General features: G+C 35.2%; 1 protein-coding gene across 3 annotated transcripts in view; it reads right to left on the bottom strand.

Moving 5' to 3' along the window:
• Positions 1–24,988, bottom strand: part of SMC2 (structural maintenance of chromosomes 2) — a 555,382-nt gene that overhangs the window by 381,755 nt on the left and 148,639 nt on the right. For all 3 annotated transcript variants that reach the window (XM_090401108.1, XM_090401106.1, XM_090401107.1), the window contains one exon: positions 6,896–7,085. In XM_090401108.1, the coding sequence (XP_090257234.1) occupies positions 6,896–7,085 (190 nt within the window). The remainder of the gene's footprint in view (positions 1–6,895; positions 7,086–24,988) is intronic.

Genomic DNA, 24,988 nt, shown 5'->3' with positions numbered 1-24,988 from the left:
CAGCAGTTAGAATTGAAGTACAGGAATTGGTGATAGTTCCATTCTGTCATGCTGTACCATCATTTTACATTGTGATACTATCATGTAGTATTATCAGTTATCTTATATGTCCCCTGAGGGTGCATATCAGGAATTTGATAATTATAGTTCCATTGAATAACACCCTGTTCAGTCAACATATCAACTGCTATGTTCAGTTCTCATTAGTAAGATTTATTATTACCAGCAAGCTCCAGCGCAAGGGAGACCACATATCACTCACAACAGCAGTAATATATTTTTCTGAATTCATTAACATTACCTGCATACATTCAAACGCCAGTCATTTCCAACAAGGCACCACTCTATGAGAGAAAAATCTCGCTGTCACTCCTTTCCTGACTGCATTCATTCTCAACTTCCATGGATGCTCTCTCCCCACCCTCCATAAAATGAAAAATTCCATCTACTGGTATCCTGTACGACCCTTTCAGAAATTTTAAGTCTCAATCATATCACCCCTCTTTCTCCTGTTTGCAGTCTCTTTACAAATTCTCAATCTCTTCTCATAATCTACATTACACAGTCTTAATATCACCTTTAACACACACCTTTGCACATCCCAACTATTATTTGCATTACCACCTCAGAATTATCAGGAGATCAGATCTTGTTAAAATTATTTCCTTATGCTGACATGTCAGTATTTGTTTCAGATAAAATTCTACTGAATTGTTTTTTCACAAGAATATAGTAATTTCTTTACTGCAAATATTTCAACCAGAAATTAACTGATCATCATTAGTGCATCAGCATGATCACAAAGCGATGTTACAACAAAGAAAATAGGATTAATATTGTTTGTTGTAGCTTCATCTCGTGATCACACTGATGTGTTGATGATGACGAGTTAGTTTCTAGTTGAAATATTTGCAGTAATGAAATTATTATATTCTTATTAATACACATATATAATAATTGTGATAATTACACAAGTTCTATTAAACATTTATGTCACTAATGCAGAGATTGAATAACAATGGACCAAGGACTAATCCCTGAGGTAAAATAACATTGGTCACCTTAAATTTTGCAGACGTGCATCCCCATACACTTTTTGATATGTCAATTGTTACACCTGATATCTTAAGAATGTAGAATTCTCAGCTATCATGGTGTAACATGAAGAATAAATAAATTAAAAACCCTGCATAAAAGATAATAGACGAATTAATTAAAAGAAATATTATTGCATCCAATAAAATATATAAAATATAAAGGTGTTTGTTGAACTAACTAACAAAAATAAAAAGAATATATTAATGTTGTAATATGATATAAAAGAGAAAATTTAACTAAATAAGACAGAAAAGGATTAGTCATAAGAGATGGCATGTGAGAGGCTAGAGATTAAAATATTAAGTAAGTTCATAGAGAAATTTTGGAAAGGGGATTAAGTTAGAGGCTAGCAAAAGAAAAACAACAGACTATCGCTCAGGGCCGATTCCCGGATTAAGACATCGTTACGGGCTCGCCAACCAAAGGATGTTTGGCAGAAAAACACCACCCTAATCGGTCGGTGAAGTAAAATCAAATAAGGGGCGGGGAAAAGAAGTTAAAGAAGATGCCATTAGGAGAGCAAGTACAAAAGGGTTGGAAACGTTAGCTATGAGGACAGATTGAATTCGTATTATCTGCACAGTCTGGTAGATAAAAGACAAAGGGATTATATGATTGAGACATTATTAAGCTGCTGAGAGGTGCTTACTGTATGGATATGAAGAGATTTTTTCAAATGGTAGAACAACGGAAGAGACGGGAACAAGAACCATCCCCAAGAGTTATGCATAATAGTCTTAAGATGTTCTTTTAAATGGAATGCATTGATGAAATGTGTCGTAAATGCCGGGAGTGTAAATGAGTTTAAAGTTCATCATGATAGACATGTTGCTGACTGGGAGGACTTCATAAGGCACATCTATGGAGGTTTGGTGCAAAATAATAACAAATATTGAAAAGCAAACTGAAGTAAAATATTCAAAAGGTCATACCAGAAAGGGGAACAATACACTTTGAGACAGTAATGCAGCGCTTTGGAAACTAGTTGCCAAATGGAAATTTGTTACGCAATTTCAAATACAGGGCAAATTAGTCACAGTAAAAACATAATGAAAAACACGATTACCACGAGTATATACAGGATATCTGACAATAATAAGATGCTGTCAGCTCAACGGAGTCCAGGACTGATAAAAGGTCCATTCATCAATTACTTGTAATACTGAAAGTAACAGAAATAACTTTCAGGAATGACCCATATAGTTCAGATAATGCCAGTTATACATCTTATGCAATGATGTTGCATTCACCACTTTCTCTGGAAACCTATTACACTTGCTCACCACTTATGAGAAAATATCAGCTCATTTTTGCTGACAAATCTCTTATTCAATTTCCATGAATGAACTGTAGTTACTTCTTCTCCCCTATTTCTATTCCTAAAAAACCTTTTCACCAACTTAAATACATCTATCATATCCCCCAACACACCTGTGATGACAGTGAGATAAAAGTGACAATGAGTCTATCAGCAACATTATCCCGCTCTTTTTTATGAAAGCAAAGTATGATGAAATGGTGGTAAAAAAAATAGATGGTAAAAATAGAGACAAAAAGTACTGCATTATTAATACAAGTTTTGTCTTTTAAACAAATGACACTATGTAACAAATAATATTATAAATGAATAGCATATGAATTAACTTTTTCTATTTCCATTTTTCCTCCTATACATATATTCAAATATACTCATTTCAGATGAATGGTTTTTATAACTGTTTCCATGTGAAGGAGAATGGAAATAATACTATAAGAGAGGAGGGGATATATTTAGAAATCAGACAGTGAATTAAAAATGGAATGAAATTCCCTCAAACAATTTGTGAAATTGAATTTATTTCAATAGAAAGAACAATTTCAACAATTATTTTGATCAAATTAAGGGGATATTAAATCCCACATTGTTTTAAAACTGAATAAGAAACTCAAAGATTGGAATCAGAGAGTTTCATGCCGAATATAGTCAACTATAAAAGTATCGGCGGCCACTAGCGTGAGCTAATGCAAGTAGTCCTAGTACGTAGTACAATCTCAGGCAACTCGTTGCAAAGGTGGGGAAAGTTCTGATCGCTAATCTTGGTATTTTCCATAATGTAAAAACACATTTCCTAGGAAATGTATGCTGTTATTACATTATGGTGGGAGGTCACTACCCAGACCGGTTTCAGCCTTTTTTGAGGCTTCATCGGTGAGTAGCTAGACCAAATAGATACCAAAGGGTATAGCGAAAAGAACTTATATACTCTGCTATACGAGTTGTCAAACAGGTGCAACCATTAAGTTACTTAAATATAAAGAGCCAATAGGCTTCATTTCGGCGATATAAACATTATTCAAATTAAGGGGATATTAAATCCCACATCAATGTGGGATTTAATATCTCCTTAATTTGAATAATGTTTATATTGCCAAAATGAAGCCTATTGGCTCTATATTTAAGTAATTACTTTGATATTTGCAATACAGGGACAAACGTGAATACAATAATGAAAATAGAATAATGAAAATACAATCACGAGCAAAGGACATATGCACTATCAATTTTTTTAGTGTCATCTCAGTTTAAATTTGTATCAAACTCTTAAAATAAATTGGGAAGAGTAAACGACGTATTGTTCTTGTTATTTCGTGACACCTCCAGGGAATCCAAAGACTCATTGAAGGAGGGCATCTACATAAGTACGTGCCCTCCTCTGATTAGTCACAGTTTAGTATCATCACAATAAAAAAAATATTTTTTTAATATTGTTTAAAAATATAAAAATATGTTTATATTTTTTCATCTTCTTACACCAATGCCATCTACCACCCACTAGTATTTTCACAGACAATCACAAACATCCATGCCCATGGAAGGATTCGAACCTGCAGCCTTTTAGCTGGAGAGCGGATATGCTAACCACTCAGCCAATGAAATTGGCACAAAGGATGGAAGCACTGTCGATTTTTTATAGTCTCATCACAGTTTCAATTTGTATCAAAATCTTAAAATAAATAGGGAAGAGGCATTTTGATCTACTGTGAGCAAGAGTGGCATCCATCTTGTGCAAAGCTTTTTCGTTTGCAATTCTTCATGCAAAATATATCCTACACATTCTTTTGAGATGCCTATAGTCTCAGCAATTTCACGCACTTTGACTCGCAAGTCATCCAATACCATATTGTGCACTTGTTCAATGATTTCTGATGTTACACTTTTTGGACGTCCTTCACGTGGATCATCTTCAAGGCTGGTACGGCCATGTTTAAACACGGCAGCCCATTTCTTAATTGTCGAAAACTAAGGAGAAGAATGCCCATAAAATTTTATGAACTTTGAATGAATTTCTTTTGTCATTTACAAAGAATTTTACTTCTTTTACAAACAATTTTATAACTGCACGTTACTTAATTTTATCCATTTCAAGAGGTACAGACAACACTTTTGCTTTAGACCGCTGTATAAAACAAACTACTTGATAGAATGACTTGCAATTTCACATGGATGCTTATGACAGATGTACCAACTTAAAAAAAAAAAAATTGTGTGGATAGTGTTGTCATCTATGATCAAGGACGAGAACTTTTCAGACCACCCTCGTAAAGTAGCCTATCTGAAATACTGTACCAACAGTATTTATGGTCAAAAGCTTCAACAAAATAGAAACTACTTCAGACTTGTCTTGTGCCTTTGACCTTATTTGAAATAGTTTCATTAAATCACTTCTAATGCAGTGATGAAAAAGCAACAATAGATCCAGTTAAAAATTTAATATTATTATTATGTGACACTTCCAAGGAGTGTAATTGAGGAGACGCATTGAGGGAGGACACCTAATCTACAACTCTTTGTCTCTACCACTCAATCCACCAACTACAATGAACCACAACTACCATTATCATCTAAGCCAGTGCTTCCCAAACTTCTGGATGTCAGGGCCCCCTTTAGAAAAATTAAAATATTTCACGGCTCCCCTCAAAAAAAAAAAGTAATATAGACATAAATTATTATAATATTTATTGTATTTATATTCAATACAAAACATACACAGCGAATATTGCAAAAATCAAATGCAAATATTACATTTTTAGCATCTTACATACACATTTGACATGGCACATTATCTCATATTTTTATATAGATAGATATATTGTTATTGTACGTTTGCAGTACAACACATGAAACGTAAAACGCTTAGTAATAAAACAAGAATTAAAAACATAAAAGAAGTTTAATAACAATTTCATGTGATAGAAGTGTTTCAATACTGGTACACCGATATCAGGTGAAATATTTGAAACTGCAATTCTTAAATTTCTGCTTTGAAATGAAACTTATATGAATAAGCATATATTTACTAATATTCATTAAGCACAGAAATAAGCAGGAAGCAAAATTTGTGAACCAGCACCGATGTGCGATTTTTTTCCATTAAAATATAAAAAATAACAAAAAAGAAATAATAAATAATAAAAATTAAATACGTTTCTTTTAAGATAAAAAATCTACTTTTTTAAGTAGATTTTTTAAGTCTTTTAAGACGTTTTTAAGTCTTAAAAGATTTTCAATTTGTTTTCATTATTTCATGCCCTCCCCCTCAACAAAGCCTATGGTCCCAAAGGGGGGGCCATGGCCCACAGTTTGGGAAGCGCTAATCTAAACCAATGCCATCTACCACCCACCAACACTATTATTTTCACATACAATCACAAACGTCCATGCCTACAACGGGATTCGAACCCACGGCCTTTGGGCTGGATAGAGGATCAGCTAACCAGGCTGGAATTAATTTGCTTAAATCTACATTCAAAAAGAATTAGTTTGATAATGGTGTGCTGTATAAAGCATGAAATAAAATTATAAAACTAATTATTTTTATGTAGTAGTCCTGAGAAAAAAAATACAGAAATAAGAGCCTCAATATTTTAGCCAGTATCAACTTTTCAAGAAGTCAAATTACTTAGGTGAGATTGGCCATGACCCTAATGTAAAAAAAGAGATAAGATCCAGAAACTGAGTAACATGAGAATGTCAGCATTAGGAAACTTAAGTGTCACTTCAAATGAGAATGGCAAAGGCAAATTTGTGTATATCAACTTTCAAGGGTGCACACACACACACACCAATCATGTATGATGGATTGGATCTGCTTTCACACAAACCAGTCACTGGTTTATATGAATTCCACTATATTTGTGAATGATTTAGGTGGTAAATAAATTTTACACTACCTGGCATGAGACAAAAACTGTGTTTATTGAAGACACGATGCAGCTTGTGAAAAGTGGATTGTTCAGATTTTAAACAGCGTTCCAGATTATTTATTCTTTAAACCCATCCAAAGTACTGATGCTTACATATGATCAGTTCAAAATCTTTAATTAGTAAAATCAGTCGGCCTGGTTTGTCGAGTGGTTAGCATATCCGCACTCCAGCCAAAAGGCTGCGGGTTCGAATCCCGCCGTGGGTATGGATGTTGTCGTTGTCTGTGGAAGTACTAGTGGTGGTAGTCGGCAGTAGATGGCATTGGTGTTAGATGAAGGTTGGTGGAGTACTGAGATGAAGAGTTGTAGAGTAGATGCCTTCCCTCGATGAGTCTTTGGACTCCCTGGAGGTGTGATGTAATAATAATAATAATAAAAAACTTAAAAAAGTGTTACACAATCATAAGTAAATCATATTTTAGCATGTTAAGAAAATGTTTCAAGGATCATGTCAAATTGATTTTTTGGTAACAAACAGCCTGCATGCTGTGTATCACTGAATAAGGGTAGAAAATAAATTATATAGCTATACAGAATAAAGAATGATACTAACTCATTAACTGATCAGCTAGAGTAGCCTCTTCCCCTTGTCCATTGCTGGATAATCCAGCTACAGTAGTTTGGAAATACTTTTGTGCAATAGCTACTGATTCTGAATCTCGCTGACTAATCTCCTGAAGTTTCTGTAATTGTTCTGATAATCTCAGCAGTTCCTTTTCTTTGTTTAATACAGAATTCTTATCCTGTTAAAAATTACAGATGCTTATATTATTGATCACTCACACAATGAATATAATGATGTGCTAATCTATATAAGTAAATTTTGCACTTATCCAAGTGAAATATATTTCATTTATAAAAAGATAAACTTGTAACAAAAGAAGAAATATATACTAGTATAAACAGTACTTTGGGACTGTCTGGCAGAACAATTTTTTTTTAAATGTTAAATTAATAAATGAGTTCTATGCCTCCTGTAGCTGCTATGCTTCTTGATACAGGAGGAAAGGCCTCATTGCTGGAAATGATTGCTGTTATTCTGAAAGATTAAGAAAACAAAGCAAGTTAATAGAGAAATCAATCATCATTCTTTGTTTTTTTACCAATAGAAAAGAGTAGACCATGCTTTTTCGTCTATACCCTCAGAATGGCAGATAATGGGGGGGGGGGGAGTCTGCCTCTAATACACACTGTAGTCAAATCTAATAAGTATTTTTGTATTCATCTTTTAAAACAGAGATTGTGTGTTTTAAAGGCATAATTCAAATCCAGAAAAATGAGCAATCTATCATAAAAGATGAACTTTAGTCTTTTAACCACTTTGTTCTAAGCTGATATTTCAGGAACACCATCCAAGGGATAATATTTTCTGATATCCTGTCCTGACAAAAATCCTGAAATTTAGCAATTTAGATTTCCATCACATCAAAAATCTTTCAATCAGGATCACTTCTCAATATCCACTTCTTAACACAACATAATATCCAGGTAGCTTACAAGTCTATTTCTAAGCTGTCTGCCAAAAGACAGCAACCAAATCTGCTTTATCATGTAACATGTTCTTCTGCTGGAAGTTTTATTTTTTCCCCACTTGGTTAGACTATAATAAATTTAGTTTAATCCTTTATCCAAGTGTAAACAAAGTTTGCACCTGAAGTATCTTCAGGAGAGACAACTCGTGGTAAAGGTCGACTAAGCTATCATCACTTGCCTTAGTATCTACCATAATGCAAAGCACATCTCCTTGCAGACATGTATAATGTTATGCATTAAGGGAAGGGCCAGTACCCAGACCAGTTTCAACCCTTATTAGGTCTCATCAGTGGGAGCCAGACCCAGAGGTGGTGATACTAAGGTGGAAGAAATGGAGAAGTCATATTTATCTATATGAGTTGCCAAACAGTGTCTCACCTTATTATTAAATAACTCTGGATTAGAGGAAGATGTTGGAAGTTTTTTTTTTCCACTTGGTTAGACTATACTAAATTTAGTTTAATCCTTTATCCAAGTGTAAGCAAACACAGTTTGCACCTGAAATATCTTCAGGACTGAGGCAACTCGTGGTAAAGGTGGAGTAAGCTCTCATCACTTGCCTTAGTATCTCCCATAATGCAAAGCACATCTCCTTGCGGACATGTATAATGCTTGCATTAAGGGATGGGTCACTACCCAGACTGGTTTCGACCATTATTGAGGTCTTGTCAGTGGGAGCCAGACATTTACCAGGAGTTGCCTCAGTCCTGAAGATACTTCAGGAGCAAACTTTGTTTGCTTACACTCGGATAAAGGATTAAACTAAATTTATTACAGTCTAACCAAGTAGAAGAAAGAAAAAAAAAAAATTCCAACATCTAACTGTAATCCAGAGTTATTTAATAATAAGGTGAGACACCTTTTGGCAACTCGTATAGATAAATATGACTTCTCTGTTACTTCCACCTTAGTATCACCACCTCTGGGTCTGGCTCCCTCTGACGAGACCCCAATAAGGGTTGAAACCAGTCTGGGTAGTGGCTCTTCCCTTAATGCATAGCATTATACATGTCTGCAAGGAGATGTGCTTTGCATTATGAGAGAGAGAGATACTAAGGCAAGTGACGAGAGCTTAGTCCACCTTTTCCACAAGTTACCTCAAGATACTTCAGGAGCAAACTTTGTTTGCTTACACTTGGATAAAGGATTAAACTAAATTTATTATGTTCTTTTGGTCAATACTACACATCAGGAAAGAATACGTTTCAGCAATGAGAAAAATGGAATATGTCAGTACTAATAACACAGAAAATAAAGGAAAAATCTGAGCATACACAATGCATCCATGACAAATCACAAAGCTGATGGGACACAGCACTATGTCATATCATACTGACAGCTTCCCTTCATATCTAATCAAGGAATCCATAAATATAATAAACTAGAAACCCTATTATATCATAGGTTGCAACTACAGTTTGGGAATACCATGTTTTGAGACTATGAATCAGAATCCAAGACTAGCCTAGATATTTTGAGTCCGTGATCAAGTCTAGCCTGGCATCGTGTCCAAGAGTGAGTTAATCTAAACAATTTAGAACACTTATCTTCTTTCATAAACCAATTTTTTTTTCATTTTTAAAATTGAAGGTGAGTTAGTTGATCTCAAATATAGAGATAGTATTCTACTTGTAAAGAAGTAATGCAAATACTTCTGACATTGTGCCCATCTAGAAATAGCTCAATGTGGACTAAAGCATTTAAATTCTATCAAATGCATAATATGACCATGTTTAGCAACACCACTAAGTTGTAATACTCCCTTTTCCTACCCATCCACCAAGAAACAGCTTTTCAATCTGAAAACATAAAGATAGAGACAGCAGACTGTGCAGGAAGAATTAACTACACAGCATTACCAAAAACTGATGACACATAAAAGTGAGCAAAATGTACATCAGGATTAACTGATTATTTTCAATAAATCACTGACATTAGCAATAGTTACCGATGACTTAATTTTGTAAGTATTATTCCAATAAATACATATATGCTAACACATGGCAAATGGAAAACTTAATTAGAATCACATTCTTAATGAGAATCATATCATAATCATTTAAGATCTTTAAGTTAACCAAGTGGTTACAATATTTGCTTAGAGAGTTGTGAATGAGTGGAATGGGTTGGCAGAGTCAGTTGTGAGTGCTTTGCCTGTTAATGGGTTCAAGGAGAGGTATGATAAAATGTGTGGATAGATTGGGTTTCCTGTGATGAGTCTTCGGACTCCATAGAGGTGCCGGTATAATAATAATATTTGCTCATCAAAGAAACCGTTGGCAGTAAGAAGAAACTAACATATTTGATTCAAAGACTAGCTAGTTCTATTCCTTGGAAAACACATAAGAGAGAATCTAATAGACAAGCTTAGGTATTGAACATTATTCATCACTTATTTTAACGGTATTACAACACCAAACCAACTAAATTATAAAAAAGATGTTTATTAACTGGTTTACGAGGGAGTTTATTTATTTATCGTATGGCATATACACATGGCTAAAAGGAAATAAAATAAAATGCATATGAATATAGATAAGATACAATATATAAAATTATAAGTAAAACATAAACAAGCAGATAAAATACAGGTATTAAATATATGACAAGCATCAAGCAAAAAATATAGTCATATTTTTACATTTAGATTTTTAATCCAATTAATTGCCTCAAGGGATAGGTCAAAAATGTCCTTTAGATCACCTGGATATGTCTTTAAGTGACATTTCTGAACTATATGACAAATGGTTTAGGTCTTGGCTGCACAAGGGCAGTGGGAATTCGGTATCTTTCCCCATTTTGATAGTAAGTCTCCACATACACCATGACCTGTACAGATCCTGTAGCAGTCTTCCATATATTCCTGGGCAGGTCAAATCCAGATGGCTTTTGAAGAATATTTATGTAGCTACGGACTTCGAGTGATACTGCTTGAGATCACAGTACATCCCACTTATTCATGCTGGCATGCTGACCGAGAAGATTACAGGCTTTTAACGGCAGGTCTTCTGGATTTTAATCTATCAGATAAAGCATCTGGAATAAACTCATGTACTGAGAGATTTTGATTATTTAGGATTCTTTTATATTCACAAAGCACAGCTTCCTGTCGTTGCAATTCTGGAGAAGAAATATGCCTCAGAATGGGGAGCCATTGTAAGGGTGTGCTTCTGATACAGCCCATTATTAAGTGCATAGTGAGATTAAGTTGAATATCTAATTTGTTCACATGGTGGCTCTGCGGTACTACATGGAGCCCCATGTAGTACTGCAGAGCTTTTGAATTATATTATTTCTAGTACGTACTTTAGCAGCGATATTAATCATATATTGTTTATATGACAAAGTTCTTTCTACTAACTGTTTCAGGGATGTCTGCGTTTTAAAGACTGAAAAGCAGCAGCTCTAGCACTGAGCCCAGTGGTAGCCCATTTTTAAGCACTCTTTACTGATATTTCCCCCATTTACCACTGAAATATCGATCACATAATAATTTGTTTATAAGGTGCCCCACTGTTTTAGATGGAATGATCTCAAGGAATTTGTATATGAGTCCCTCCCTCCAGACAGTGTCATAGACCACTGTCAAGTCAACAAAGACTGCAGTAGTCTTCAGACACCTTTGAAACCCTGCTTCAATGTATCTCTTCTGAACCGCACTTGTTCTATTGGAACACATTCCAGATTTTTCCCACTGATCTTATTCAGAATCAGTCTCTCCAGCAGTTTGTAAGTTACATTTAAAAGGTCTATGGGACAACAGCTTTCACTTCTGTCTGCTGGCTTACCAGGTTTAGCACAGCAATGATTTTTGTCCTTTTAAATTCCCTATTGACGAAACCACTTTCAAGTATGTTGCTAAAGAATTTGGCCAACCACAATCTAGAATAAGGCCCACAATGTATCAGGAATTCATTATGAATATTATCGAATCCAGGAGCCTTCCTTGTTTTGATGTTTTGAAGCAACAAAGATATTTCCTCAGAAGAAAAAGGCAAGGAGAATGGTAGGTTCTTTTGAATTAGCCTTCATAGCCTTTAATAACGTTTTACCTCTCTGGTATGTTCTTTGTCTACAGGGGTTCTAGAAAGCAAAACAATGAGCAGCCACCTGATTTGGGTCTACAGTTGAAGATTTCTTTGGTACAAAGGGGCTTGCGCTGAGCTTCGTGAGTAGTGACCAGGCTTTTCTGCTAGAGTGTTTAAAATCTATGTTCTCAGTTAATTTGATCTACTTTTCCTTTCGAGCAACATTAAGCCTATGAAGCACTACTTCTCCTATCTCAGGATCCTTACTCTCAAGGAATTCCCAATACAGGGATTCGCTTTCATCAGTCCATCCTGGCACATTCTTTTCAGTAGCCTCGAGGGATGCATCTTTTTCCCACAGCTATGACTACTCTAGTGAACCATGTATATTTATGGGTTGGGGGAATTCTTCTAAGACGTGCATAGGTCCACAGTAAATTTTCCCAGTCAGCTTTCTGGAAATTCCATCTTGGTCTAGGAAATGATGTTATCACTGGAATTTGGGTGCCTAATTCCATTAAGATGGGACAGCATTGACTATTTGGAAAAACCTCGAGAATACGTCTGGAGACCTGTAAAAGTTGATTTTCACTATCAGTGGAGAAAATATAACCCTGATTTGATCAGGGTTATATTCCTTATTCTAAACTCTTGATCTAAAGGTGCCTTTTTCCTGGGCATCAAAAACCATGTGGAGACAGTGTAGATCTGCCCATTCAGCTAATGTTTCCCCATTTTGATCATTCCAATCATATTTCCAAGAAGTATGGTGACTGTTAAAGTCTCCAGAGTGCACCATTAGATGGGGGTATATCTGTAAAACATCAATTGGCCAAGCAGTTGCAGGTGGTTTATACACATTCACAATCGTGATGTCCGCCATTCTAACAGCGATCTTATGGATTTTGTCATCAGCATAACATTCTCAATATCATTTTGGATATGTTATGTTGCCATAGTAATAACTATATGTTATTACTATCGTTAATATACGTTAAGAATATCGTAACCAGGAATTGTTGCTCTAGATTTAACTTGGTCTTCAAATTCGATATGTGATTCATGAATAAGAAGTAGGTCGATGTTTTCATCTTGTAGGAGTTTAGAAAGATACTGATACTTTGATGCACTAATACCCTCAACATTTAACTGGCAGATATGAATACTACATCTGATGTTCCTTGTCATCTGGTTCTGGGAGGAGCCATTGTGAAGGTTTTGAATTTCCACGTGTAAATATGGTCATCAGGTTGCACAATGGTCTGGCTGCCAGTTGCTCTAGCTCTTTAGTGTGACCCAGGGTGCACCACAAGGAGGTGAGCTAGAATTGCACCCCTATGAGGGGGTACCCAAAAATAACTGAATAATATTTTTTTTAATTTGATTAAAGTTTATAATACCTTATTCTAGTCTCCTTCAAAGTACTCTCCATGTCAGTCAAGTGAGTCAATGCACTTATCTCAACATTTTTTCCACTGCTGTAAACAGTTCTGGAACTGTTCAATTGGAATACTGTTTATGGTTTTCCAGCGACTTTTCTTGCACTTCATCCACATCAACCTGCTTCCCTTTCGTGGTTTTCTTTATCCATTGGAATAAAAAAAAGTCACGTGGAGAAGGATTGGGCTAGTAGGGAACAACCACCATGTTGTTTCTTGCATGTTTCCACTGGCTTCATGCATGTTTTGTTTGTGGATCATAACCATAGCACAAAGAGGCATCCAAGGTCACAAATTTTTTCAGAGCCACATTAAGACTTTCAATCTTTTGTCCATTACAATATGAACTGTTTCACTTACCCATTATTGCATGTTAACTGTAACATGTAATATGCTCTGAAGATGGTTTGAAATCCAGTGAAATATAAGCCAGTAAATAAACATCTTTTTATAATTGAGGTGTTGACAAAGAAAACGGTGTAAGTGCAAAAATTTAAAAATATTTTTTTTCTCAATGAAAGAGATGTAGGTTCCAACGCCAATAGTATAGAAAAGGAGAAAGGTTCCCTAACCCATTCGTTCTAATTGTAATTCACGTCAAAAAATTGCGCTGGATGCAATTTGCCTCTAGTTGGCATTGAGAAGGATACAAGTAAACATAGTTGTAACCTTAAAACAACAAACTTGCATGACCACGTTTATGTTGGTTCTTGTGATTCGCACATTCCTAGGCATTTTCAATCATTAGTCCATGCTCAGTGAAGTTATCGAGTTATTGTAGTTGCTTTAATTACAAAGAAAGATGGCGAAAAAGGAGTCAACTTATGAAACACCAGAGAAGGTAAGTAAACAAAACCAGTGAATATTTCTGAATGTGTAGAAATACTGGAAGTTATCCTTAAACACAGTTGTAATAACTCAGTACTTATTTCATTGTTAAAGGCCAGCTGTAAATGCTACTACAAATGTAATTTGCTTACAAAGTGCGATTTCAAGAAACTTTATCAAGAGTTCTGCCAGTTATCGTCCAAAACATAGGGTCATATTAATTTGGTAAACATAGCAAGAAAGCATCATGGAAATTAGAACAAGCATGATGAAAGTAGGAGGCAAATTTCGGCCTATTACACTGTACCTTCGAATGCAGGAACCATACAAGCGTGAAGGTAACCAAACTTTCTGGTGCATATTCGAGATTTCAAGAAAGAAAATCCCACTTCTACTTGAATGCTTGAAAAAAAGGGGATGCGACCTTCAAGAATGGCCATTGGAAGAATCCTGCGTCGCTCAGAACGAAGTAATAATAATATGTAGTATGATGTAATAATATTCTTTTTTTTTTAAAAAAAAATTACTAAATAAAAAGTTTTTGATTGCCAGAAAGTGTATCATTTCCCTTTATATAGGTCAGGGGTCTTCAACACATGGCCCTCAGAGCTCTTTGCCATGGCCCGCCGGCCATTTTGAAAAATTAACTACTTAACATTAAAACGCGATTAAATAAAAAATAATTTCAATTAAGCCTGCAGGCCACTAAGCTATACCACAGTATTTAGAATTGCAAGATGCTTTCCAGATTCACAAGGAGCGCTGTGCAATTGATACTTTACATAAAATCCTATAAAAATAAATATTAAATAGACATGCTTCTTCAGCCATCTACCAGCACCAAGCAGTACTTAAGTACTAGTACTAAGGTCACAAGTAGATGGCTGAAGTAGTAGTTTGTTCGAGTGCGTTATCTAGTGTCTTCCAGATACATCTTGAAGGTTCTCGATACTTCGTTATTTTCATATAAATACAAGAGAATCTCATCCTCAGTCAGTCAGTCAGTCAGTAGTGAATAGTGCAATATTCAATATAAGTGCACGCAGGTACAAAGTGTCAGCCATTGCCCATTGTGGTTTTATATTGCCAGACTTTTTTCATCAGTGTGAGATATATTCAGTGGATAACAACCTTTACACAGCCATTCTGGATGATTTTTTGGGTTCACCTTCCATCACTATGGTGTCTACAAGTAAAAAGCATAAATCAAGTGATTCTTGTAGAATTTTGAATGAAAAGTGGACCAATTTGAACTCTTTTGTGCCGATCAACGATAAGCCAATGTGTTTAATTTCTTGCGAGTCAGTGTCAGTATCAAAAGAATACAATACAAAACAACACTATGAGACAAAGCATGCGTCCAATTTCGATCACCTTCAAGGGTGTCTTTGTGTGGACAAAGTGAACCGTCTCCAAATTGATTTAAAATGCCAGTAGAGTACGTTTAAAAAGCAGAGGGAAGAGAGCGAAGCGTGATTCAATGTAAGGTATGTAATAGCTGAAAAAAATTGCTAAAAAATCAAGCCTTCTTGAACGGTGAGTTTGTGAAAGAGTGTCTCATCGCTGCTGGGGATATTCTGTGCCCAAATAATAAGGAAGTGTTTAAAAAACCGAGTTTGTCTGGGGTAACTGTAGCACGATGTGTCGAAGAACTTGCCAATGACGTTGAAGGAACTTTAAAAAAACGGTCATCAAAATTACATCATATTCACTTGCTTTAGATGAGAACATAGATTGTGAAGGATATAGCAGAACTGGCTATCTTTGTCCGTGGCACTGATCAACAATTCAATGTGACAGAAGAACTGCTAATGCTCGTATCTATGAAGGGAACGACGAAAGGCACTGATATTCTTGAAGCTGCCAAGAAAACGCTCCAGCGTTTTGACCTCAGCTTAACCAACCTCAAGGATGTGGTAACTGATGGTGCCCCTGCTATGGTGGGAAAAAACGACAGGTTTTGTGCTGCTATGGAAAGAACCGGAACTAGAAGGAAAAGATTTCGTCCATTATGATTGTTTAATCCACCAGGAGAATTTGCGCACAAAAACTATTAAATTTGAAAATGTCATGAAAGTATTGTGACTGTCTTCAACATTATTAGGGCAAGAGGGTTAAATCATCGTCAATTCCAAGAGTTTAGTAGATCACGGCGATGTGCGTTGGTTGAGCAGAGGGAAGGTTCTTAAAAGAATCTTTGACTTAAGGAGCGGAATACAGCAGATCATGCAAACCACAGGGAATTCGAATGCGGAATTTAACAATCCGAATTGGATGGCAGACTTTGCCTTTGTGACCGACATCTCGTTGCATATGAATGACCTAAATTACACGGCTACAATCCAAAGATCAACTGGTGCACACTCTGATCACATCAAAGCTTTTGTGACCAAGCTGAAACTTTGCGAAGCACAACAACTCCCAAAAAAATACTTAACTCATTTTTAGCTTCTTGCTGAGTCCAACTGTTCGTTTTTTGATGAATATGCTACAAAATTAGCCGTGTTGCGAAGTGAGCTCAAAGAGAGATTTAGTGATTTTCGTAACCAACAGTCTTCTTTAGACTTATTTTCAATGCCATTCAGTGTCAATGCTGCCAAAATGCCAGGCTCAGTACAAATGGAGCTGCTTGAACTCCAAAACAACTCTTCTTCGAGAGAAAATTTATTCAATGTGCCCCTCCTTACATTTTACGATGACTACATTTCTGAAGATGCATTCCCTAATCTTCGCCAGGATGCTTTGAAGATGTGCGCTTAGTTAGGAAGCACATACTTATGTAAGAAGTTCTTCTCCAGAATGAAGCATGTGAAGTCCAAGACAAGAACTCAGATTATGGACCAACATCTTGAGAATACTCTACGCATAGCGACTTCCAACATTGATGCCAACATCAACAAGCTAGTCTAGAAAAAACATTGCCAAATTGCCCATTAAAATTGTAAAAAAATGAATTTTTTCTTTATTAAATTATCTTTTTTCAAGTATTGATTGTATTTACTTATCATGAACCCAACTCCTACTATGCTCTTAAAGCTAAATTTGTTTATTTTTATAGGATTTTATAAAGTATCAAATGCACAGCGTTCCTTGTGAATCTGGAAAACATTTTATGATTCTAAATACCACAGTGTAGCTTAGTGGCCCGCAGGCTTCACTAAAATTTTTAATGGTTTCTGAACATGTCAACGTTTCGTGATGTTATGACAGCCAGCCTGGTTGGCCGAGTGGTTAGCATATCTGCTCTCCAGCCAAAAGGTTGCGGGTTTGAATCCCGCCGTGGGCATGGATGTTTGTGATCATCTGTGAAAATACTAGTGGTGGTGGTGGGCGGTAGTTACAGTTGGTGTAAATCAGCGTTTCTCAACCTTTCTAAGCCCGAGGACCAGTACAATGCCTAAAACAATTCTACAGACCACTAAGTTACAGAGGCATGGGAGGGGGCGATCTGCCTCGAGCGGCACTTTTTTAGCATTTAAGAAATCTTGCTATACTGTCTATAAAACATCAACTGAGTGATGAGACTTCGACAATGTCATCGATGATTTTGCAAACAGAAAAGCAAGAACGTTGGAATTAAAGTTTTACTTCAATTTTTAATTTATTTCCCCATACATCGTTTTGCCTTTTTGTAATTTTTTTAAAAACCTAAAAGCATGTTTTGAATACATATGGAAACATAATTAATTAAATTGGAAGTAAAAGATTAAAAGTGTATCATCATTGGACAAAGTTTTAATTTTTATTAAATGAATAAATAATATGATGTAATTATTATTATTATTATTTGACACCTCCAGGGAGTCCAAAGACTTATCGAGGGAGAGCATGCCAACAGCATAGAACAATTGGACCCCTTCCAACTACTAACTGCACCCAAATTTACTTAACTGAGCCATTAGTAGCAGTTTATGTCACTACTTACTTTTAATGAGATGGTTGAACTTCTCGGCCCTTACAGAGTTGCTGGATATCGGTTTAATCAATATTGGTCAACTTCAGTCGAAGTTCAGCATACACACACTAAGACGATTTCTGTATTTTGTTTTTATTTGAAGGAGCAATGAAAATCCTTTCTCACAAAGATAGGTTGTAGAGAACTGCATAACGATTTTCAATGCTTCTTCAGGTAATTCGGGAAATTCACTTCTCACCGAAGGCAAGATTCAAAATTGAGCGAAACCAAGATCACAGAATTGCATTTTAAGTCCACTGTCACTTGAAAGCTCAATTAACTGTTCTTTTTTCAATAATGAAAGGTCATTCTCGTGACAGCAAGCATGAAACGGATTGCGAACCCACAGAAATTTCTTATAAAAGTTATTATTATTATTACTATTACTATTATTACGGGCAACTCCAGGGAGTCATTAAACTCATCGAGGGAGGCCCCAAATCATATTCATCACAACTATTTGACATTCATACAGTATCTATCATACCTCGCCTTAAACTCATTCACTGTCACAGCATCCACCACAGACTCAGGGAGCGCATTCCACTCATTCACTACTCTAAAAGTAAAGAACCCAGCTCTAACACCTTTACTAACCACACTTTTGCCCAGTTTCCATGGATGTCCCCTAGTCCTCCCACAACCAGCCCTGTTCTCAAAAATATCTTCTGAATTAATTTTATAGAAACCCTTTAGTAATTTGAATGTCTCAATCATATCTCCCCTCCTCCGCCTATCAACCAATTTTTGCAACCCACAAATCCTCAACCTGTTCTCATACGGTTCATTCCACAGACCTGCTATCATCTTGGTCACTCGCCTCTGGATCCTCTCCACCTCCTCCCCATCAAGAAGAAACCTAGGTGACCAAATCTGAGCACAGTAGTCTAGATGGGGTCTTATCAAGGCTCGATAGAGAGGAACAATAACCTGCTTGTCTCTGCTTGCAAACGTATTCTTCAACAACCAAGTGATTTGATGAGCTGTTTTGGTTACTTTTGCAATTATTCGGAACATATGTTTCAAAATTCCATTTCAGACTTTTAAGGTGGTCACAAACCCTTCCCAGAAACTCAGAATCAACAAAAATATCATTTTCCACTAAAAAGGATTCCAATGTTGGAAATGGTGCAAATTGTCTGTATGTTACATAATTAATCCATAAAACCAGTTTTTTCTCGAATGCCTTTACTTTGTCGTAGGCATCAAGAACAATTAAGAGTTTCCCTGAAGGGAGAGATTTAGTTCATTTAATTTCGAAAAAATGTCTGAAAGATAGGATAGTGTTGATAACAATGCTCCTTCAACAAGGAGTGATGCAAAATCAGAATTATGTTCATTTACAAATAATAAAACTTCGTACCTTAATTGAAATAACCTTGTTAGTACTTTGCCCCTGGAAAGCCAGCAAATTTCAGAATAAAGCAAAAGTCGTATATATTCACTGCCCATTTCATTGCAGAGTACTGAAAGTAACCTGTTATTTAAAGGTCAAGCTTTAATAAAATTAATTAGCTTTACAGTTGTATAGCACAGTTTTAAATTCTGGTGGCATTCCTTTGAAGGCTAACGCTTCCCTATGTATGAAACAATGTACCCAATTCATACCGGAGCTACTTTCCTGACCATAGAAACAACCACACTATGCCTGCCTGTAAGGGTGCAAGCTCCATCCAAACAGAAGCCTATACATTTTCCCCACTGGATCACTTGGTGTATTATGTAATTATTGAGAGTGTGAAATATTTCTTTTCCAGTTGTTCGGGATGGCAAAGTTCTACAAAACAGAATATCATGAATGTTGTTGTTATCATGCGCATATCTTACTTAGTATATTAACTGGCATCATTTGTAACATCAGTAGTTTCTTCTATTTGTAAAACAAAATAAGAGCTCTTCTAAACTCTTTCGATTAACTGAGATTCTATGTCACCTGCCATATCATTAATTCTGCGACCGACAGTGTCATTTAAAAAAAGGAATCAGATCAACATCTTAACTTGTTGCCAAACAACATAGTTTTTACCACATCTTTTAAAGCTGGAAGTAGCAAATTTTCTCCGATAGAATGAGGTTTCCCTGTTTTTGCTATGAGCAAACTTAAGAGATAGGATGCTTCCAGTGCCTTGCTATTAATGGAACCCATGGCCGAAACTATATCTTTCCCATGATTTAATGTCCCTAAGCATCACTGAAAAAATTCAATTGGCTTATTTTTCACATCACAATGTTTAGTTTCTAAATGTCAGAGTTTCACAGGTTTCATGCACTCGTTCGACAACACTTCATAACACAAAACACATTGAGGTTTCTGTTCACTTTCATCTCCACACCAAGTAAACCCGAATGCCAAATATGAACTGTTATATTTCCTACTGTATTTCTTCTTTGAACTGCTTGTTTCTTCTACTTTTAATTCTCGCCATTACAACACGTGTATCACAATTATGGTTAGCATCACCTTTCATTTGCTCTTCTTTTCAAAGTCCTAGTTCTAAGTCCCTTTTCCATTATTAAAAATCATTTCTAAAAATTATATAAATATATAAATACTGAGGTTAACTCAGGATACACTTTGTCCAAGTATCACTTAGCACTTCTGATGATATACTGAGCCTTGGTTGAAGGAGGGAAACTTTCAATAATAAAAATCAATAAACAACAAGCAATTGGTTGAAATGTGGATAACACATGTTCACTTCAAATCTGACAAAACAGCAAGGGAAGGCAGAAGCAATAAAACTATATTGTTGTTCACTTCAGCCCTCTTTTATTATTCATCATTCAGCAGCAGAATGATGAATAATAAAAGAGGGGTGAAGTGAACAACAATATAGTTTTATTGTTTCCGCCTTTGAACATTCTGAAGCGATTTGTTGGGGTTTTTTTTGTCTCCATTTCAATTTTACTTACTTATTCAATTTAAATTTGTTTTGTTTAGATAATTAAAAATATATATTTATTTAATTAATTTACGTCTCCCTGCGGACCACCTGTCCCATCATCGTGGACCACAGGTTGAGGAACACTGGTGTAGATGATGATGGTAGTTGTGGTTGGTGGAAACGGAGAGTTGTGGAGTAGGTGCCCTCCATAGATGAGTCTTTGGACTCCCTGGAGGTGCTATGGAATAATAATAAAAAAAAAACAATTTAGCCTCATTGTGAAGTATTTGTATTTTCAGAATAATGAGGAATATGATCAGCCAACACATTCTTGCCCAGTCCTCAATAAAATTTATGATTTTTGGAAGAAAATTTGTGAGAAATTTATATCACTATACTTTCCTGAGAGAGAGACGTGAATATCAATGTTATTTCAAAGGCAGACTGAAACGTAAGCAATATATTCCCCAAAAAGAGGGCAAAGTATGGAGTGAATTTATGCTTTGCAAAGAGCAAAGTGGATAACTTTGGGATTTCATATCTTTTAGGAGAAAGTAGAGTGTACTAGAACATGATAAATATTCGGATGTTTCCTTGTCGGTGATGCAGTAAATGGAATTACTAGACCCACCCCTCTTGCTGGGGAAAAGGTTACTGAGTTACAATTGATAACTACAATATGTATCCTGAACTTGCTGCTTTGCATTTACAGCACCTTACAGATTGTTACTGTACCTAAATGCAAAAAGGCGAGACATCCTCCAGATCTGGAGGATGGAAAACTATCGAAGGTTGAAAATCAAGTTTAGCAGTGAGGGGGGAAAGTCTTTGCACCACATTGGAAAGACAAAAGTGATGTTTTTCTGCTGTCTTCCCTGCACAATCCAATGGCATCTGTGGAGAAGCAGGGTTACAAGAAAGACAAACCCATTGCTGTGTGTGCATATACCGACACTATGGGAGGAGTCTACAGGTATGATCGGTAGCTATCATTTTACTCTGTAATGCGGAAACAGCATAAAAAATATTACAAAAAAAGTGTTTAAACATATATTGGATTTTATTATTTGGAACAGTTTCCTCATGTACAAGAAAAGATATGTCTACCATAATATATCTAGATTACAGTAGAAATTGCCAAAGCAGTGCTACAAGTTTATAGTCCTCCTTCAGCAAGCAGGAAAACAAGCAACCTTCCAGACTTCTGTAGTTGAACACTGCTAACTCTATTTCTTGGAAACTTTACCACTCACAGAAAAAATAAATAAATACTGCAAGCAAATGTCATGTCTGCTTTAAAAAAATCAGAAAGGAGAGAATAATTTGGTGTCCAGAATGTAAAATTGCTTTGTGCATTCATCTTTGTTTTAGGTTGTTCCATACTATTCAAGATATATAAATTTTGAATAGTAAGAAAACAATAATTTGGTGTCCAGAATGTAAAACTGCTTTGTGCATTCATCCTTGTTTTAGGTTGTTCCATACTTTTCAAGATTTATAAATTTTGAATGGTAAGAGAATAAAAATATTCCCTTTCAGGGGTATCAAGACAGTCCTTTTCTGGATTACAAGTATTGATAGAGAGATGGTTGAGTGTAATAATTCCAGTTCCTCTTGAAGAGGAATTTGTTGAAATTGTTTTACTGTTATTATAAAAAAAAATTTTTCTAATGGGAAAGAAAGAAGAACAGTTACTATTAGACCATGCAATTTTCTGAATACCTACAGAGTAATTGTCAACAGAAGATGCTCATGTTATCTCATAATACTCAAATTCTGTTCTTAATGAATTATCAATTTTTATCAATTGGGAAAACATACTTTTCCCCTTGCCAACACACAGCATTGATGTGATATGGGTTCCAAAGTTTTTGTGGGGGGGATTTATATATGTGTGTGATATCTTAATTATATTCCAAACAATTCTGAATAGTAGGCTAAATCATTCTCTGAGATGTTTTATTTCTTAATTTTTGAAACATTTTGTGTACCAGAATCCAGCATAATGCAACTGTTTTTTAAATTTGCCTATCATAAGATTGCTTTTAGTAAATAATAGTTTGCCAAAAGTGAAACTTTGTCTATTAAATTTTCGTAGTAGTATTAAATAATTAGTTGCACCAATAATATGTTTTTATTACAAAACAGCAACATTTTGTAATAAAAATTTCTGCTACAATAAAGTTCAACAGATTCAACAATATTATTATCTTATTTCTTTTTCTTGTATGGAGAAAAACTGCAAAATGTCATTCTTATAATTATATCAGATGCTCTGTTGGCAAAAATAATAAGAAAATTGTACTCTCTTTTCAAAACACAAAGAAAGAACATTGTAAATTCACCCAATGAAAAAGAAAATACTACATATTTTTCTTCTGTTATTATCTAGTTCTTTTCTTGTAGCACAAAGAAGAAATTACTGCATAACATGGGAGAATACAAGAGGGCAAAAATCTGTAAATTGACTGTATTATAACTAATAGAGAAATCATGCCAGAAAAAATTATTTATGTGTGAGGTCTAACATCAGCAGATAAAACATTTTCTTCTAGTTTAGATACCTGGCATTGAAATATCTAAACTTTTGCTAGAATTTTACACTAAAATGCTTGAGCATGTTACAAATTGATTTGTAACAACTGTCTTTCAAATGATTTTTAAAATAAATTCTCTGAAATATCTGCAGATTGAATAGGTCTATAACCCTCTCTTCCAAAAAAATAAATGATTATGTAACACAAATGCACCTTTTCTTTTAAATAATTCAAATCCTTTTTTCAATATAATTGTATCAAATAATTTATAATATTTTGATAATAAAAGTGAAACTGATCATTATAAATTAAGAAATTATTCTGGCATAAATACTGTATCAGCCTGTAAAAGAAATGTCAGTATTTCTGTGTTGGGATGTCTGCTAATCAACAATGGAAAATGAGCCAAGACATTCTTGTATTCTGCATTACAACTTGAGGCACTTTAGTCTGACTTCTAGTGAAGTGTTCTCTCTCTCTCTCTCTCTTTTCTTTCTCAATACCAGTGAGTAATCTAAGCCTATAAGCTTTTCCTCCAGCTGAGGGGATTATTATCGATTATTATTTCAGAAATAGCAACCAGCAACAGTAGAAATAGTAATATTTAGAATTCTTTTTAAAAAAGAAAAAGAAACAACAATAAAACTACCAGTTTCTTTTGTGTGGTATGCATATAAGCAGTTTTACATGGTGAAAATATAGCATAGTATTTCTAAAACTTAAAATAATTTTAGCATACAACTGATTTTAGATTGCAAATAAATAGTACAGAATTAGAAGCTTCAACGGTACAACAATATTATTGCCTTATTTATTTTGTCAAAACGGTAAAATGAGGTGATAGATTTTGAATATTGACTGCGAAAGCTTTCAAACCAGTAGAAATTTAGAGTAATGTAATTGAGTTCCAGGAGAGGTGAAGGGGGAGGGAGTAGAAAATCTTCAAAATAAGCATAAATTTGAATCATTCCATATAGGATATCCTTCATATATTTTCAACATATCCACAGTGGTTACACACTGGATATTATAGTAATGTGCATCCTACAAAAATCTGTTGCAATTTTAAGCAAAAGACGAAGGTGAAGAATCCCTGCTAAAATACCATTGGATATAAATTTTAGATATCAAAAACAACTCGCACTTGGAAACTGAGTAATAATGCAGTTTAACATTTGTTGTTCATAAAAACAAATTCATTTCTAAATTGAAATGTGATGATTCATATAATACTTTAATAAGAAAGAAAGCAAAAGATCATATTTATTTCAATAAATGTTAGATAATGTGATTGTCTGTGGAATCTGTGGAAATACTAGTAGTGGTGGTGGTGGTGGTCAGGGGTAGATGGCGTTGGTGAAGGAGTCAGAGCTGTAGACCACGTGCCCTCCCTCAATGACTCCTTGGACTCCCTGAAGGTGTCGAATAATAATAACATTTT

This window comes from Typopeltis vanoorti, chromosome 12, assembly GCF_054136105.1.
Source record: "Typopeltis vanoorti isolate ZY-2024b chromosome 12, IOZ_Tvanoo_1.0, whole genome shotgun sequence".
Classification (NCBI taxonomy): Eukaryota; Metazoa; Arthropoda; class Arachnida; order Uropygi; family Thelyphonidae; genus Typopeltis; species Typopeltis vanoorti.
This window is presented reverse-complemented; position numbering and strand designations above follow the sequence as displayed.